The 15,275-nt window shown below is 38.1% G+C and overlaps 1 protein-coding gene across 7 annotated transcripts in view; it reads left to right on the top strand.

Annotated features, from left to right (window-relative positions):
• The window catches only part of HS2ST1 (heparan sulfate 2-O-sulfotransferase 1), a 168,609-nt gene that overhangs the window by 145,925 nt on the left and 7,409 nt on the right, over window positions 1-15,275 (top strand). For all 7 annotated transcript variants that reach the window (XM_070592164.1, XM_008529632.2, XM_008529625.2 and 4 more), the window contains exons 4-5: window positions 3,941-4,079; window positions 14,760-14,857. In XM_070592164.1, coding sequence (XP_070448265.1) covers window positions 3,941-4,079; window positions 14,760-14,857 — 237 coding nt within the window. The remainder of the gene's footprint in view (window positions 1-3,940; window positions 4,080-14,759; window positions 14,858-15,275) is intronic.

The following is a 15,275-nucleotide window of genomic DNA, read 5'->3' as shown; positions in this document are numbered from 1 at the left end:
TTCCCATTTGTAAAATGAGAAGAATTAAAGCAACTACTTCGTGGGTGGTTGTGAGGATTAAACATGATGTATGTGAAGCACATCGTTCTGTGTCTCACACAGAGCAGTGTTACGTAAAATTCCGTCTTCTCTAGGTTACCATGTTGTCTTACTGGTGTTTTTTTTTCCTCCCTGTCTGAATCTGTGCTCACCCTTCTTATTCCCAACTCTTAATAAGGCTTTGCTCAACACTGCCTTTGTCTACATTATTCTCCTTTGGGAACTTTACCCATTTTCATTTTTCAAGACATGGGAGCAAGAAGTTAGAGTCATTGTGTTCAATCTTCGTCTTCACCACGTATGTCTAATCAGTCACCAGGACTTTTGAGTCTGGCTTCTTTCACTTAGCATAATGCTTTTGACGTTCATCAATTTGATGCATGTATCAATAGTTAGTTCCTTACTGAGTAGTATTCCATGGTGTGGATACACCATAATTTCTATCCTTCACTAGTTTCTGGATACTTGGGTTGTTTCCAGCTTTTGTTGATTATGAGTAAAGCTTCCAAAACATTTGTATATAGGTTTTGTGGGGACATATGTCTTTGTTTCTTTTGGGTAAAACCCAGAGGTGGGATTGCTGGATTTTATGGTAACTCTATAAGACACTGCCAAACTGTTTTCCATAGTGGCTGTATTATTTTGCAGTCTCACCAACAGTGTATGAGAGTTGCAGTTGCTGTGCATCCTCGCCATTATTTGGTGGTGGTAGATTTTTTTTTTATTTGGGCCATGCTAATAGATGAGTAGTAGATTAATGCCCTTCTTTTTGTTGAGGAAGATTCACCCTGAGCTAACATCTGTTGCCAATCTTCCTCTTTTTTTGTGTTTTTTGCTTGAGGAAGATTAACCTGAGCTGACGTCTGTGCCAGTCCTCTTCTATTTTGTATGTGGGTCCCTGCCACAGCATGTCTGACTAGTGGTGTAGGTCCATGCCCAGGATCCGAACCCACGAACCCAGGCTGCCAAAGCAGAGCGCGCCAAACTTAAGCACTACTCCACGGGGCCAGCCCCTGAATGCTCTTTTTAAGAGATAAATAATTACTTTAAAGATCATTTATTCACAACATTATTACCAGTGGAACCAACAAATACCAACAGGTCACTCACTGTTTTTGAAACAAGATAATGAGAACTTGGCGCTAGAAGGATTTGAAAGTTTCTATGAACCCTTAGGACTAAGAGAGACCAGTATAAATATATATAAGATATCAATATCCACAGTGAGACTGCTGCATAACTGGAGTTGTTAAATCTAGTATGAAGCAGAAATCTCAAAGCATGGTGCTTCCCAGAGGCTAGTCAGCCCTCTTTCAGCTTCATCATCTTCCATTTAGGCTTCATGTAGCCAGTTGACAGGTTCTTCTCAAATGTTCTGAGTATGCACTTGTTCTGTTAACCCTTCTTGATGTTCAGTCATCAATCCAAGCTATAGAGTGTGGCTCTAAAGCAGTGAGCCTAGTTTGTGTTCCTTGCCTTGTCAAACCACATACACTGACATGGCGAGAATAAGGATCCTAAAATCCCTTCTTACCAACCTGCTGCTCAGATTATATTTTTTCCCTTTTGATCCTCAAATAACATCAGCGATTCCTAGCAAATATGCTCTTGTCTTCCTAGGAAGATCATGTTCTAACACATCAGTGATAGTTTATTTTCCTGGACGAAGATGGGTTTTTCTAATCCACCTGAGCCCTCTTGAGGAACAGCTCAGATGAATGGCCAGCTGGCCACTTAAGGGTGGAGTCCACGACCACAGTCCTTCTAGTTGTGCTGTGTGGGATGCTGCCTCAGCATGGCTTGATGAGTGGTGCCGTGTCCGTGCCCAGCATTCCAACTGGCAAAATCCCGGGCCGCCAAAGTGGAGCGCGCAAACATAACCACTTGGCCGCAGGGCTGGTGCCGCCCCCCTCCCCCCATGTATTTTGTTATTGCCCCTCTACAGTTTATTCCATGGCAGCAGCCTATGGCTTTTCTTCCCCCCAGCTTTACTGACATATAATCGACATACAATATTGCATAAGTTTAAGGTATACAATGTGATGATTTGATACACATATATAGTCAAATGTTTACCACAATGAGGTTAGTTAACACATCCTTCACGTCACATAATTAGCATTTTGTCGTTGTTGCTGTTGTTATGGTGAGAACGTTTAAATTCTACTCTCAGAGCAGCTTTCAAGTACCCAGTACAGTGTTAACTACAGCCACCATGCTGTGCATTGGATCCCATGTCATGATGCTGCTCTGCTGCCTCAGGCAGGCCTCCCTCCTGATGCTTATAATGTCGACAAGGCCCACACGTCTGCACTTCCTCCACCCCACCCCCATCTCTCTACTCTCCTTCTCTGTTATTATCCCCTTCCTGATTCTACTGCAGCCGGATTAATCTCCTTGCTATTTCTCAAAAACACCTGACGCTTAGCTGCTTCTGGGCTTTCATACTTGTAAGTCTCACCTTCCTGGGACACTTTCCCCCAGATACCTACATGGCTTCCTTCTCATCACATAGGGCTAGTGATGCCTTTCTGAAAAAGCCTGCTTTGAATTGTACTCTCCCCACTTCTCCTGGCACTTCCTATTCACTTTCACTGCATCCTTTTTCTCCTTTGTACTTTTTACCGCCTGACATAGTTTCTTAGTTGTTTATATTCTGTCTCCCCCAAGTAGAACGTTAGCTCCAGAAGGACAAGGAATTGAGTCTTTTTTCTTTTTTCACTGCTATATTCCTAGTATTAGAATAGTGCCTGCATATATTGGATACACAAAAAAGTATTTTTTGGATGAATTAATGTAATAGGAAGAAACAATAGAAAGATGAGAATGGCATTCTACTTAAGGAAGACAGAATGAGCAAAGATATATAAGGAGAAATAGGAATAAGTATAATACTTTGAGGAAGGTAGAAGAGGGGAGCCTACCTATAATAGATGGTATCTTGTTTGAGGAGGGTTGAAAATAGGTAGATCAATAATGTGGTACCTAAGACGTAGCCAGGCAGACATTAACAACCAGGCAAAGGAGTTTGGGTTTGATGTCAACATAAACAGTAGAGTTATTTCAGTTCCTCAGAAGAGTGATCTAACAAGTGGTGTTTTAGGAATATCGGTTGAGAATTGGTATGGAAGATAGATTAGACTGGATGCAAGAAAATCAACTAGGTTATTGCAGTAATCTAAGCAAAAGGCCCAGGAAGAGGGCAATGGTGAAGAGAAAGGGGGTGATGAAGACAGGCCAAATCCGTGGGAAAGACTACAAAAGAAAAAATCAAAAGGTCTTGGTAACTGTCCTAAATGAAGAATAAAGGAAAGGGCAGAGTCAAGACAACACTAAGGCTTCAAGTCTGGGGCAAGTGAGGATATAAGAACAGGGAGCCAACTGGACAGTCTAGGGTCTGCAAGGGTGATAAAGTAAAAGCCTTCAACTCTGTCGTTCCCTAGGGAAGTAATGCTGAAAACTTGATGTCTCTCACTTATATCTTATCTTTAAAATCAGCAATAGTAGAAAGCAGACTCAAATGGTCGCACTTGTATGTACTTACACTGTCCGCGTTGATCATGTTTATCTAGTTTGTTGGGCCAGAAATGAGAAATCATTGCTACAGAAAATTAAAATGTTTTACGTAATTCTTCCCAGTAAAATTTAAAATTATTTTTTATTCAATTTTCCATTCTCTCCTTTATCTTAGGCCATAATTTTTAAATTCTTATTTCTTGTTTACTTTATTATAACATAAATAATCATAAAACATCTCCTAATCTCCATGTATTCTATTTTGTTTAAATTAATTCATGTTCTTCTTTACATATAGAATCAATACCACAAACTTATAATTTTAGGACACCCCTAAACAGAATGAAATTGTCGATGTCACCTTTTAAATTTTGTTCTGTTTCAGATTTGGTGTGAAGAAGAAGCCAATTTACATTAATGTCATAAGGGATCCTATTGAGAGGCTCGTTTCTTATTATTACTTTCTGAGATTCGGAGATGATTATAGACCAGGGTTAAGAAGACGAAAACAAGGAGACAAAAAGGTAATAGTTTCAAGATTTTTATAAAGACAGTTGTTTATGAAATGTAATGAACTGTGTGCTTTTAAAATTTATTACTGATTATAAATGTACTACCCGCTTATTGTGGAAATTTTGAAAAGAACCCAAAAGTATAAAGAAGCAAACGTACAACTACTCTATGGTTGATATTTTAGAGTGTACATAATTTTTTGTCATTTTCAAAAATATTTTACTTTTGTTCCAGGGCTGAATATTTCTTTTACTGTATAGTCCTATTAACAATTTTCTATGAGGCCATTATAATTATTCACTAATAGGATGTATGTGTTTATGTACTTTGGTTTTCCTGGTCTTGTGATGTAGTTTATATTGATTTGCAGCCATCAGTTTAGAGAAACTGTTTTGCTAAAGCAGTTATGTTTTTCAGGCAAGGAGAGAATAATGGCTCTACAGAGCTCTTACTTAGTAGCTTCAGGTTTGGGTTGTCTTCTATTTAAGTATGTCCTCTGAGGAGCACCAGAGTTGTTTTTCTGAGAAACCCAACTGATTTGTCACTTTTCTAGTGGAACACCTTTGCTGGGACCTTATTGCTCTCAGGATTGCCCACGGCATAGGAGACACAATCTGACATAACCTGAGACCCACCTCTCCAGCCTCATTTTCCCTCAGGTGCCCGGTGCTTCAGCCACGTGAAATGTCATTGTGCTCCAAACTTATTATTGCTTTATACTTTCTGCACACGTGTTGTTCCCTGTACTTAGAACGTCTCTGCTTCACTCTGGAAAACTCTTTGTCCACCTTTAAGATCCAGCTCAAATGTTACCTCTTCCAGAAAGCCTCCTGTGTTGTGCCAGGCAGCCCTTTCAAGGCTCCCAGAGCGAGCCATTCAACTCTCTATTTGTTAAGCATTTATCTTATGTATTTGAGTTATTTGTTTACATATATGTCTTCTCCAAAAGGTTGTGCACTTCCTGAAGCAGGGGCTGCATTTCATTGATCTTTGTTTCATTGTTTAGCACCGTGCCTAGTTCATCTGCATGTGCTGAACAAATGGTGGAATGAGTGAATTCTGCACCTTTTAAACCTCAGATGTTGCACAGAAGTGATGCTCGATGCTTAATATGTAACAATTAACATCCAACAATTAATTTTTTTTCTAAGTTATATGTGCCCTCTATGTCACATGAGGAGGCAATGGTTTTTTGTTTTCTTTTACTTTTTTATTTTCTAGAAATTGCTGTGTGTTTCCTTTGTCTCAAAGCTTTAGGCAGAAGGTACTGATCTAAACACTGATAACTGACCAGACCTTTTTTTTCATGTCCATCAATCTCTTAGCATTATTTAATCTTCTAAAAATGTATATACTTATGTTATTTTGGAGATTCTGCAAAATTTTATTAAATCTAGTAACTCTTTTGTGACATAGTACTTTAGAATTAATGGATAGTTATTTCTAAATTCATTTCAATGCTTATTTAAGAAACTTTTTTTTTTATTTTAGCCCTAACATTTACACTTAGGTCTTACTCAGTAAATGTTAGTACCCATCTTTCTCTTTTGACCAAAAGAATGTTAATGTTGGTGAGGAAAAGATTTGCAGTCATGTAGGTTTCTACATCCACCATTTGTCACTGTCAGCCCTGGATACCATAGTTTTGTGGTTCTATCCTATGTCATTTGGGGAATTAGGTAATAATAATAATAAAACAACAATAATAGCTCACATTTATTGAGTGGTTATTGTGTTTCAAGCGTTGTTTTAAGTTATGTATATGTATTTTTTCAGGTAGCCTGTAGGACAATTCTCTGGGGTAGTTGCTGCCCTTGTCTCCATTTTACAGATAAGGAAACTGAGGCACAGAAGGTTGAGGACCTTGCCCAGTGTTACACTACCCATAAACAATAGAGCTGGAATTTAAACCCAAGTGCTCTAATCCCGGAGCTCGCAGCTGTCATCCCTCTCTTCCCTTGAAAAAGGAGGGAGGGAATGCAACATGCTCCTCAACACTTTCATGTGAGAGGTGTTCCGAAGTTGCATATTCAGAATTCACAAAAAAATCCAGGCAGATATTTTAACATCATTTCCCTTTCACATTTGAAAGTTTTAGGTAGATATGCCCTTAAGTCTAGAGATTTAACCATTCTTCACCCCTGATGATGATAGGGCTTGGTTTGTTTTTGGTTTTTTGTGTCATTATAAAATACATATGAATACACTTGTTTATTTAGATGTAATATTAGCAGCATCAGTAAAATACTGTTGTATTACCTTAATTCTCATGAAGACAGGGCCATCTTATAAATGCTTTATTAAAGTGAAAAATTACTTTGTTTTGTGATAGACAAAATGGACCTTTTCAGTCTTGAAACATACACATTTTTAATAATTTGACTTGTTTTTCATGACACAAATGTTGGTAACATTCTGGGACTTAAAGAGTTAAATGATGCTGTTTTATTGCAAAACTCCTTAATACCTTTAACTGGCATGAATTTTCATTAATGAACTTTTATCTGTAAAGTTGATAAGACTGCATGGCATGTAACATTTTTGAAAATGGCAGGGTATTTGAAGATAATGGGGATTAAAAGCTGGCTATGATGTTGTAGGAAATACCTTGCAATGGCTTCATTTCCATGAAATTGTATATTATTTGCACCTCAAGTGATACTTTGAAACATATTAGATAACAGCTTGGCACTCATGGCAACTATTACGTTTTAAACTGTAGTACTGAACTGCTTTCTGGTTACACTGTCAAACAATAATTTCAGACACATTTCAGGCATATGTACACCTATGGTAGCTTTCTAGAATTTTACTTGATTTAATCTTTGCCCAGTACCTGGAAAATAGAGATAGTGAATAATCCAGAGGTCAGCATTGAAAAACTTTAAATCAGTAGTTCTCAAGGGTTTTAGTCTCAGAACTCCTTTTTTGGGGGATGAGGAACAGTAGCTCTGAGCTAACATCCGTACCAGTCTTCCTTTATTTTGTATGTGGGATGCCGCCACAGCATGGCTTAATGAGTGGTGTAAATCCACGCCTGGGATCCAAACCCACGAACCTGGGCCACTGAAGCAGAGTGCACTGAACTCAACCACTATGCCACCCGGCTGGCCCCTCAGAACTCCTTTTAAGTCTTACAAATTGTTGGGAACTCCTAAGAGTTTTTGTTTATGTGGGTTATATCTACTGATATTTACCAATCAGTAAATGTACCAATCCACTGAGAAATTTTTAAAATATTAATTAATTTAAAAATAACAGGAAACCCATCATATGGTAATGTAAATAACATTTTTTATGGAGGTAACCATTTTCCAAAAAAAAGTGGCATTTTACATTTTTGCAAGCTTTTAAAATATCTAATTTAATATAGGCAGCTGGATTTTCATATCAGCTGCTAAATTAGTCTGTTCAATATGTTCTTTTTGTTGAAGTATATAAAGAAAATCCAGCTTTACACAGATATGTAATTGGAAAAGGGAGGATTTTAATAGCCTTTTCAGATAATCGTGAATATTCTTCTTTAATACTACACTAAAACTTGACAAACTGTAGTTTCTTAAAGTTGTTGCAGTATAGAATCTGAAACCATAGCAGTGAGCTTTTTGTGGTCTGCTACATTAACATGTTGATATATTTTACACTTTGAATGGATTTTTTAACCAAGCATAATTTCATAACATCCTGCATTGGTCATTTGGAATATGTTAGTTCACAGAGTTATGTGGATCTTCCAAATGTTGACACATTTCATTATGTAATGTCAAAATTTCACATTCATTGATATCACCACTGATTTTATCAGAAAAGTCTTTAAATATTGGGAAACTGTCAAGCTTATGGTGGCAGATCAAGTTTTACAAAATTTTATTTTTTTGCTTGAAAGCTTAACTTTTATCACAGGATTTCTCAACTTTAATACTATTGTTGTTGCAGGCCAGATAATTCCTTGTTGTAGGGGGCTGCCTATAGTTGTAGGATGTTTACCAGCATCTCTGGCCTCTACCTAGTAGCATCCCCTCCACACCCCCTAGTTGTGAGGACCAAAGATGTCTCCAAACATTGCCAGATGTCACCTGAGGGTCAAACAGCTCCAGTTGAGAATCACTGGGCTGCTAACACTGTCAGTTGTTTTCTTTCAAGTGACAGGCACACTTTGTTCACTTTGAGAAAATATCTACCAAATACCCAAGTTTGAATAGCCATAGTTTGTCTCTCAGCCTTTCAGCATAGGCCTTCTTATGGCTTCCAAATAATATTAACTGCACCTATAATTCTCATCACTCACAGTTTGTAAATATGTAATATTCTATATGACTTCAGCTTTGTACTGCCCTATAAATTATTAGACATTTTTTGTTAATTGTTGTTTTATTAGCAGAACACCAAGGGGGTTATACTTATGGAAAGAGTAAGTAGTTATGTGTTCTGAATAACAATCTAGAGGAGAATCAGTTTATGTTGTTAAGGAAGTACTCTCTGGCCCCAGAGATCACACTTCCCACCCCCAATATTAGGTAGAATATTCTACCTAAAAATATGTATTAAGTTATAAAAGATAGTAATGGAGTTAGAGGAAATACATACTTAGTACTACTGATCTTACCATTGGCTTACAAAATGTTGCCTCCATAGTCCTCAACAATTTACAATCCTCTGACCTCGTTTGCTTATGGAACATGAATTTTACTATTCTGTCTTACAAAGGCATTTGACAACTTATTGTTTGCTTAGAAAGTATTTTATATATAAAAACTACCGCAGGAAAGCAATATAACATAATAGCTTTGCAGTTGACATATTTAAAGGTTAGGTAACGTTTTGTTAGACCAGTTTTCTCTATCTCAGTAAAAGGTGCACAACCCAGAGTTAGCCTTGACTTGTCTTCTTCCCAGGTTTCTGATTGGACCATAGGTGGTTCCTTTCATCAAAAAAGACAAAACAGAAGGAAGAATCAGTTGTAATGGAGTTGAAGAAAGAGATGAGGAGTTCAAATTGGACATTATTTTTAGTTGTGTCTAAGCAGGTAGAGATATCCACTAAAAATTATATTTGTACCCCAAGCAATAAGTCTAAACTAAATCTTAGATTTGGGAGTCATCAACATTAGGTGGGAGTTGAAACAGGGGATTGAAAGAAATTGCACTTGAAAGACATGTAGTGTATGAAAACAGAACTGAATGAAAAAGAAGAAAAAGGGGTGCAAGTATGTTGCTATGGCGAATGCCAGCAGTTAAGGAGCAGGCAGAGAAAGAGGAGCGTGCCAAGGAGACTGAGGTCAGAGAGTCAGAAGACAAACCTGGTGAGTCCTTGAAATGGATGGGAAAATAACTTCAATTGCAAAGAGGTTAGTGAATTGAGGATTGAACACTGTCCCTTAGATTTGTCAATGGGGAGATCATTAGGGATGTCAGAGAAAGGAGTTTTAATCCAAAGGGTTTGGGAGTAACTGAGAGATGAAATTAAGACCGAGAGGAAGGACTACTCTTGAGATAGAAGTTTGACTTTGAAAGGAACAAAAAAAATCAGGAAATGTTTAAGATGACAGACACTTGGGCATATTGATATATCTGAAGAGAGCAAGGGGTGGTGATAGAAGAAACTGGAGAGAAATTGATGGAGCAGAGTCTTAGACTGTTAGAGGGGTGAGAATGGTATTCAAAGATAGACGGAAATACGTCTTTAGAGACAAGGGTGGCAGTGGGGGCTACGCACACAGATGAGCTGTTATCTGAGCAGGAAATCGAGGGCGCTCACTCTTTGCTTCAGTTTTCTGTATAAAATATGAAGCAAGATCATTTGCAGTAAGATTTTGAATGTAAATGTAATTGCCATCACTATCAAGTGTCAAATTTTGTTTAATTTTTTAACCTTCAGTTTTAGGAGTTAGATGTCTAAACTAATAATCTAACTGGTCTAAAGAGTATTTTTATATTTCATGCTTTTAAAAACATTTGTATCTAGTTCACAAAGAATTGCTCTTTCTTAGCATAGATGGTTTTTAAGTGAAAAAGCTGATCAAAACTTTTTATTTCTGTGGTGTACTGGTAGCTGGGTTTTGTGGGAGAGGAAGAGAATCTGGAGTGTTTTTATTTCATTTGTTTGTTTTACAAGAGAAAAATATTTATTTATAGAAAATTCTATTTTGAAATGTGACCAAAATATTTAGGAAAAGGCTAATAGAAGTTAGCAAGTAAGCAGGACAGTCTTGGTGACCAGGCCTTTGAGTGACAGTCTTCTGTGATGTGAGTAGAGAAGCCCGAGTGCTGATGTTACTGCCGGAGTCATGGCAGCACCTCACCCTAAGATCTCAGTGGATCGGTTCATCAGGTTGTACGCAGTAAAGATGGTGTTGAGTTGTCTGGATTTGGTTGTCTCTCTCTAGGAAATACTTGGTTTACTGTATTCATCAAATATTCATAGAGAAATGAGGGAATTTCTGTTCTATGCTAAGATCTGGCACACTCATATACGTTCACTAATTATTTATTATAGCTTTGGGGTTTTTTCTCCACATCTTCCTTGCTACTGGCCATCTTTAGGTTGTGTCTTTTAGTTGATAGGAATGAAACACCTCCCCCAAATGATTAGAAGGAATCATAAAGGAAGCAAAACCCAAACTATTTTTCCACTTCTTAGATTGTCTAGTAAAACATTTGGTAGGTGAATTAGTTAGAGTAGATGCTAAGCTTCTAAAACAAAGAAACTCAAATAGTTTGAATAAGATTATTTCTGTCATACACAAGAGCCTGCAGTGGAGGCACCCAGGCTCTTGGAGCCACTTTGCTCTACACTATCATTCAGAGACCTAGGTTCCTTCCACACTGTTACTCTCCTCCTCTTCAGGGGGTTGTCCTTATGTGCTTGATTGAATTTGGGTCACCACTACATCTGCCTTCCAGCCTCTGGGAGGAAGAGAAGTAGAGGGCAAGCAATTTTGTTCTAACCAAACGACCCAGAACTTGCTCACATCGCTTCTGCCTCCAGTCCACTGGCAAAAACTTAGTCACATGGCCCTACCTAACTGTAGGGAGCTAACCTCTGTGACTGTGGCAGAAGGAAAGAGTGGATTCTGGAGGTAACCCTGAGACTGCCAGGATGGGCCAGCAGAACTAAAACTGCTGGCCAGAAATTGACCTGGAGATTATCTACAGATTTTCCGTCCTTGAAATACTAAAATGCTTCAAGAGCACAGGAAATAGGAGTTGGCTAACTAGAGAATTTGGTTTAAAATAGCTATCCTGCTTGCTTATTCACTGATCAGTTTTAATTCCAATGGTAGATATTTAAATTCCCAAAGTTGTTCACATAGTAACTCTATGGAAACATTTAACACCGCAGCCTCTTTTAATATCCTAGTTTCTTATATTTAAGCAAAATCTTTTTAATGTCTTTGACTCTTACACACACGCACACACAAACCGTGATAGAGATTGTGAGTTCACCCACAGTCTACCTCGGCAATTCATTCCTTTTCTGTCTGGTACTCTAATCAGACAGAGGTATAAGGAAGCACCTCTGAGCTTCAGAGTCACCATACTATGATCTAGGGCCTGTCTGAAATCGGAAGGACATGGAATCAGAAACCTTCTGCTATATCATCACTTGGTTCATCAAGCCAAAGCTTTCTTGGAAATTGGGACATGGTAGAGATAGATAAATACATAGCTTGTTTTATTTTATGAGCTACAAATTAGCATAAATGATAATAAAAGTACTTTTTAGAAAGTGACTTAGGCCAGCAAATCTAAGTCAGACCATCTACTAAAATTCAGAAATAATGTAATAGCCGTTGAAATGGGGTATATGAAGTCTTAAGTATACACTGAGGTCTTTTCACTTAAAGTTATTTTCTTTATTTATTTGTATGTGTGTATGTATGTGTGCCTGTGTGTGTGTATGTGTAGAGAGAGATCCTAAGAGAATTTGAGAGAACTCTAAGAGATTGTCAAAATGCTTCATGAAAAAATGTTACTGCCCTATCTTCATCTCCACTATAACTGTGCCTTTAATACTCATGTAAATCCCCAAAATGCAGTCTTTCCAGCCATTTACAAATATCGATTGTGCAAACAATTTGAATAGCAATATATTGTGGGTTATGGAGGGCACAAACACATACTGCATGATTCCTCCAAGAAGTTTTCACTGTAATGAAAAAAAAAAGTACATGAAGCAAGTACTTGAGATAAGGATGTATATATAGATATACATACCTGGATCCTCAGAGCTGGCTAGTATGAGGCAGTATATAATTAATTTATACAAGTTCAAGGAAAATAAGAGTGACTTTAGGCCAGAGTAGTCATTGGAAAGACAGTCTTCATGTAAACTAGCTTGGGAGAGGGAAGGCAGTATCAGAGGAAGAAAATGTAGTCATCAAAGGTATTTGGATTGGGAGGTACATATGACATGCTAAAGAAACTACAAAACAAGTTAATGTGGTAAAGACGGAAGTTACAAATAGAGATAAAGCTCGACTAGCACACTGAGGTCAGAGTATGAAGCATTCCTTAAGGCCAGAATAAAGAGTTTGGAATTTTTTTTTAAAGATAGTGGAAGCCATTGAAAGTTTCTGAGTAGAGGATGTTAGAAGTGACTACTTAGACTAATCTGGTAACTGTACAGAGCAGACTGGAAGGAAGGGAGGGAGGGGAGCCCACTTAGGAAGTGATTCTAAGAATTGAGACACGACATTGTGAGATCCTGATGGAAGTAAGATTGAAAAAGAAAAGGAGGATTGGAAAGACATTACCTCAAAGATGTTAGGTGAGGGAGAAGAAAGATTAAGAAATGTTCTGAGACCTTGAGTCTGAATTACAAGGGGCAATGTAATCCTTTTGCCAGAAATATTGAATATTAGCTAAACTCGAAATTCAAATGAAAATGCACACGAGATATTAGAAAATAGACCGGAAGTGATGGATATGGGGGTACAAATTTGGAAGTCTTGCCTAGAAATTATAAATGAAGCCAAGGAAATGTGAATAAGCTAAGGAAGGGAGGGAGTAGGCAAAGAGAAGATAACTGAGATGAATTTCCATACTTAGTAGAAGGAACAAAACATGCCTTCAAAGAAGATAATGATGTTGCATTCAGAAAGGTACAGAGAACAAACAAAAGCCAGAAAGGGGAGTGTTGGAAGAAAAAGCTAACAATCTATCAGTGGCAGAGAGACCAAGAGATTTTCAGAAAGGAGAGAGTGGTCAGTGGGGCCACGTGCTATGGTGGTCAAGAAGAACAAGAACCAGCAAAACTTTGTATTTGACTATTAGAGAGGAGCAGGGGGGAGACACAGACACACACGTCCATTTACTGACTGCCTACGACGAACCAGTCATTATGGTAGATGCTTTCACATCCATGATTTTATTTCTTCCTCAAAGTAAGATTATGTTCTTTTTTAAATAAGAAAACAAACACAAAACTTAACATTTCCAGGTTCAGGATTCAGGGTTCAGAATTCAAGATCCATAGGTCTTTTCACTGTATTATGGTGAAGGTTATCTGTAAACAAAATGGGCAAGTGAATTGTGGGCTGCAGTTTGCTGTTGCCTCTTGAATGTGGCCAGAATAAAGAGAATAATTCCACTACGGCTCCACCTGTTCTAGGTCTAAGGGTTTTTTTGGCCCCGTTGTCATAGATTTTTGGTTGACAGGGCTGTTGAGTTTATCTAATTTTATACATCAGAAAGTGAGATTTGAAGGCTTTAAAGACTTACTTAAAATCGGGTTAAACCTGGTTCTAGAAACTTGGAAGCCTTCCCTCAGGACTAGATGGCTCACTGCCAGAACCAGAGCGCCCAAGGTTGTTCCTGGTCTCTCTCTTTACCATTTCAATAGATAATGCCTGCTGCTAAAATGCCCGTGACACACAGACAGCCCTCAAGGAAGTAAAGTTGATTAATTTGAGATTTGTAACCTGAGTCTCTTTCCCTGTTAATTAATTCAGTCCGATGCACTTGGAGAGGAGGGCATGCAGGTCACAAGTATCTGAGGTCCTTTCTGCTTTCTACCTGATTTTTTGCTTGTTTTAATGAGGTAAAGAGAAAGAGATTTAAGTGTAGTCCTACTTTATATTCTTTTTAAATGATTATTTCACAAAAGAGTACCTTTTTTTTTTTTTTTAAGATTTTATTTTTCCTTCTTCCCAAAGTCCCCCAGCACATAGTTGTATATTTTAGTTGCTCATCCTTCTAGTTGTGGTATATGGGACGCTGCCTCAGCGTGGCTTGATGAGCGGTGCTATCTCGGTGCCCAGGAACCGAACCGGCGAAACCCTGGGCCGCCAAAGCTGAGCGCGCGAACTTAACCACTGAGCCATGGGGCCAGCCCTGTAAAAGAGTATCTTTAGCCTTGTTTTATTTAATTTCCTTTGGTAAGGGGATAGAAAATATAAATACACAAATTCAACATAAACCAATACTTATGTTCAAGGACAGATAATTATCTGGAGGGGTTTCCATTCGTGTAGCGAAAGAAATCTTATAAACATTGGCATAAAACAAAGACATGAGAAGAATCCATGGTGAACCTTCCTCAGTATCTCAAGTATGTAACCCGCCTGTCCCTTTCATTCATTGTCTTGTCCCACCCTTGCCACCCATTTATTTAGTAACCTCCTGCATTAAGACATTTGATAAGTGAGACTTGGGTTTATGGCTCACATGTGCTCTTTTTCTTGCTTCCAGACCTTTGATGAATGTGTCGCTGAGGGCGGCTCAGACTGTGCTCCAGAGAAGCTCTGGCTTCAAATCCCATTCTTCTGTGGCCACAGCTCGGAATGCTGGTAGGGAGATCAACTTAGCTTAAATTGATCATCTTCTTTATCTCGATAACTTGTATTTCACAAGTGTGAATGTGTTAGTCAGGGGCCAGGTGTAAGGAAATTATGACAGACCAGACTAAAAAAGAACGTGTAATTAATATCTAGTTTTCTGATTACCTTTAAGTACATTAAAAAGATTCTTCGTATATAATATCCATGCAATATTTTCTCAAATGCTGGTTTTTGAATTTTTTGTTTGTTTTTGGTGGTACATGTCTTGCTATATTCCAGCAGAGCTCTTAATTAGAGGTCAGGGGTCATTTCAGAAACCTCATTTTCTCCCTAGCTTACTGTTTTAGCCTCTTCACGTTAGATCAAGAAAAGGCTTAGGGGGTAAATTACTCACCTGGTTTTACTGTTAAACTGATTTCGACTTTGA

The sequence above is a fragment of the Equus przewalskii genome, chromosome 24, assembly GCF_037783145.1.
Source record: "Equus przewalskii isolate Varuska chromosome 24, EquPr2, whole genome shotgun sequence".
Lineage (NCBI taxonomy): Eukaryota > Metazoa > Chordata > Mammalia > Perissodactyla > Equidae > Equus > Equus przewalskii.
This window is presented reverse-complemented; position numbering and strand designations above follow the sequence as displayed.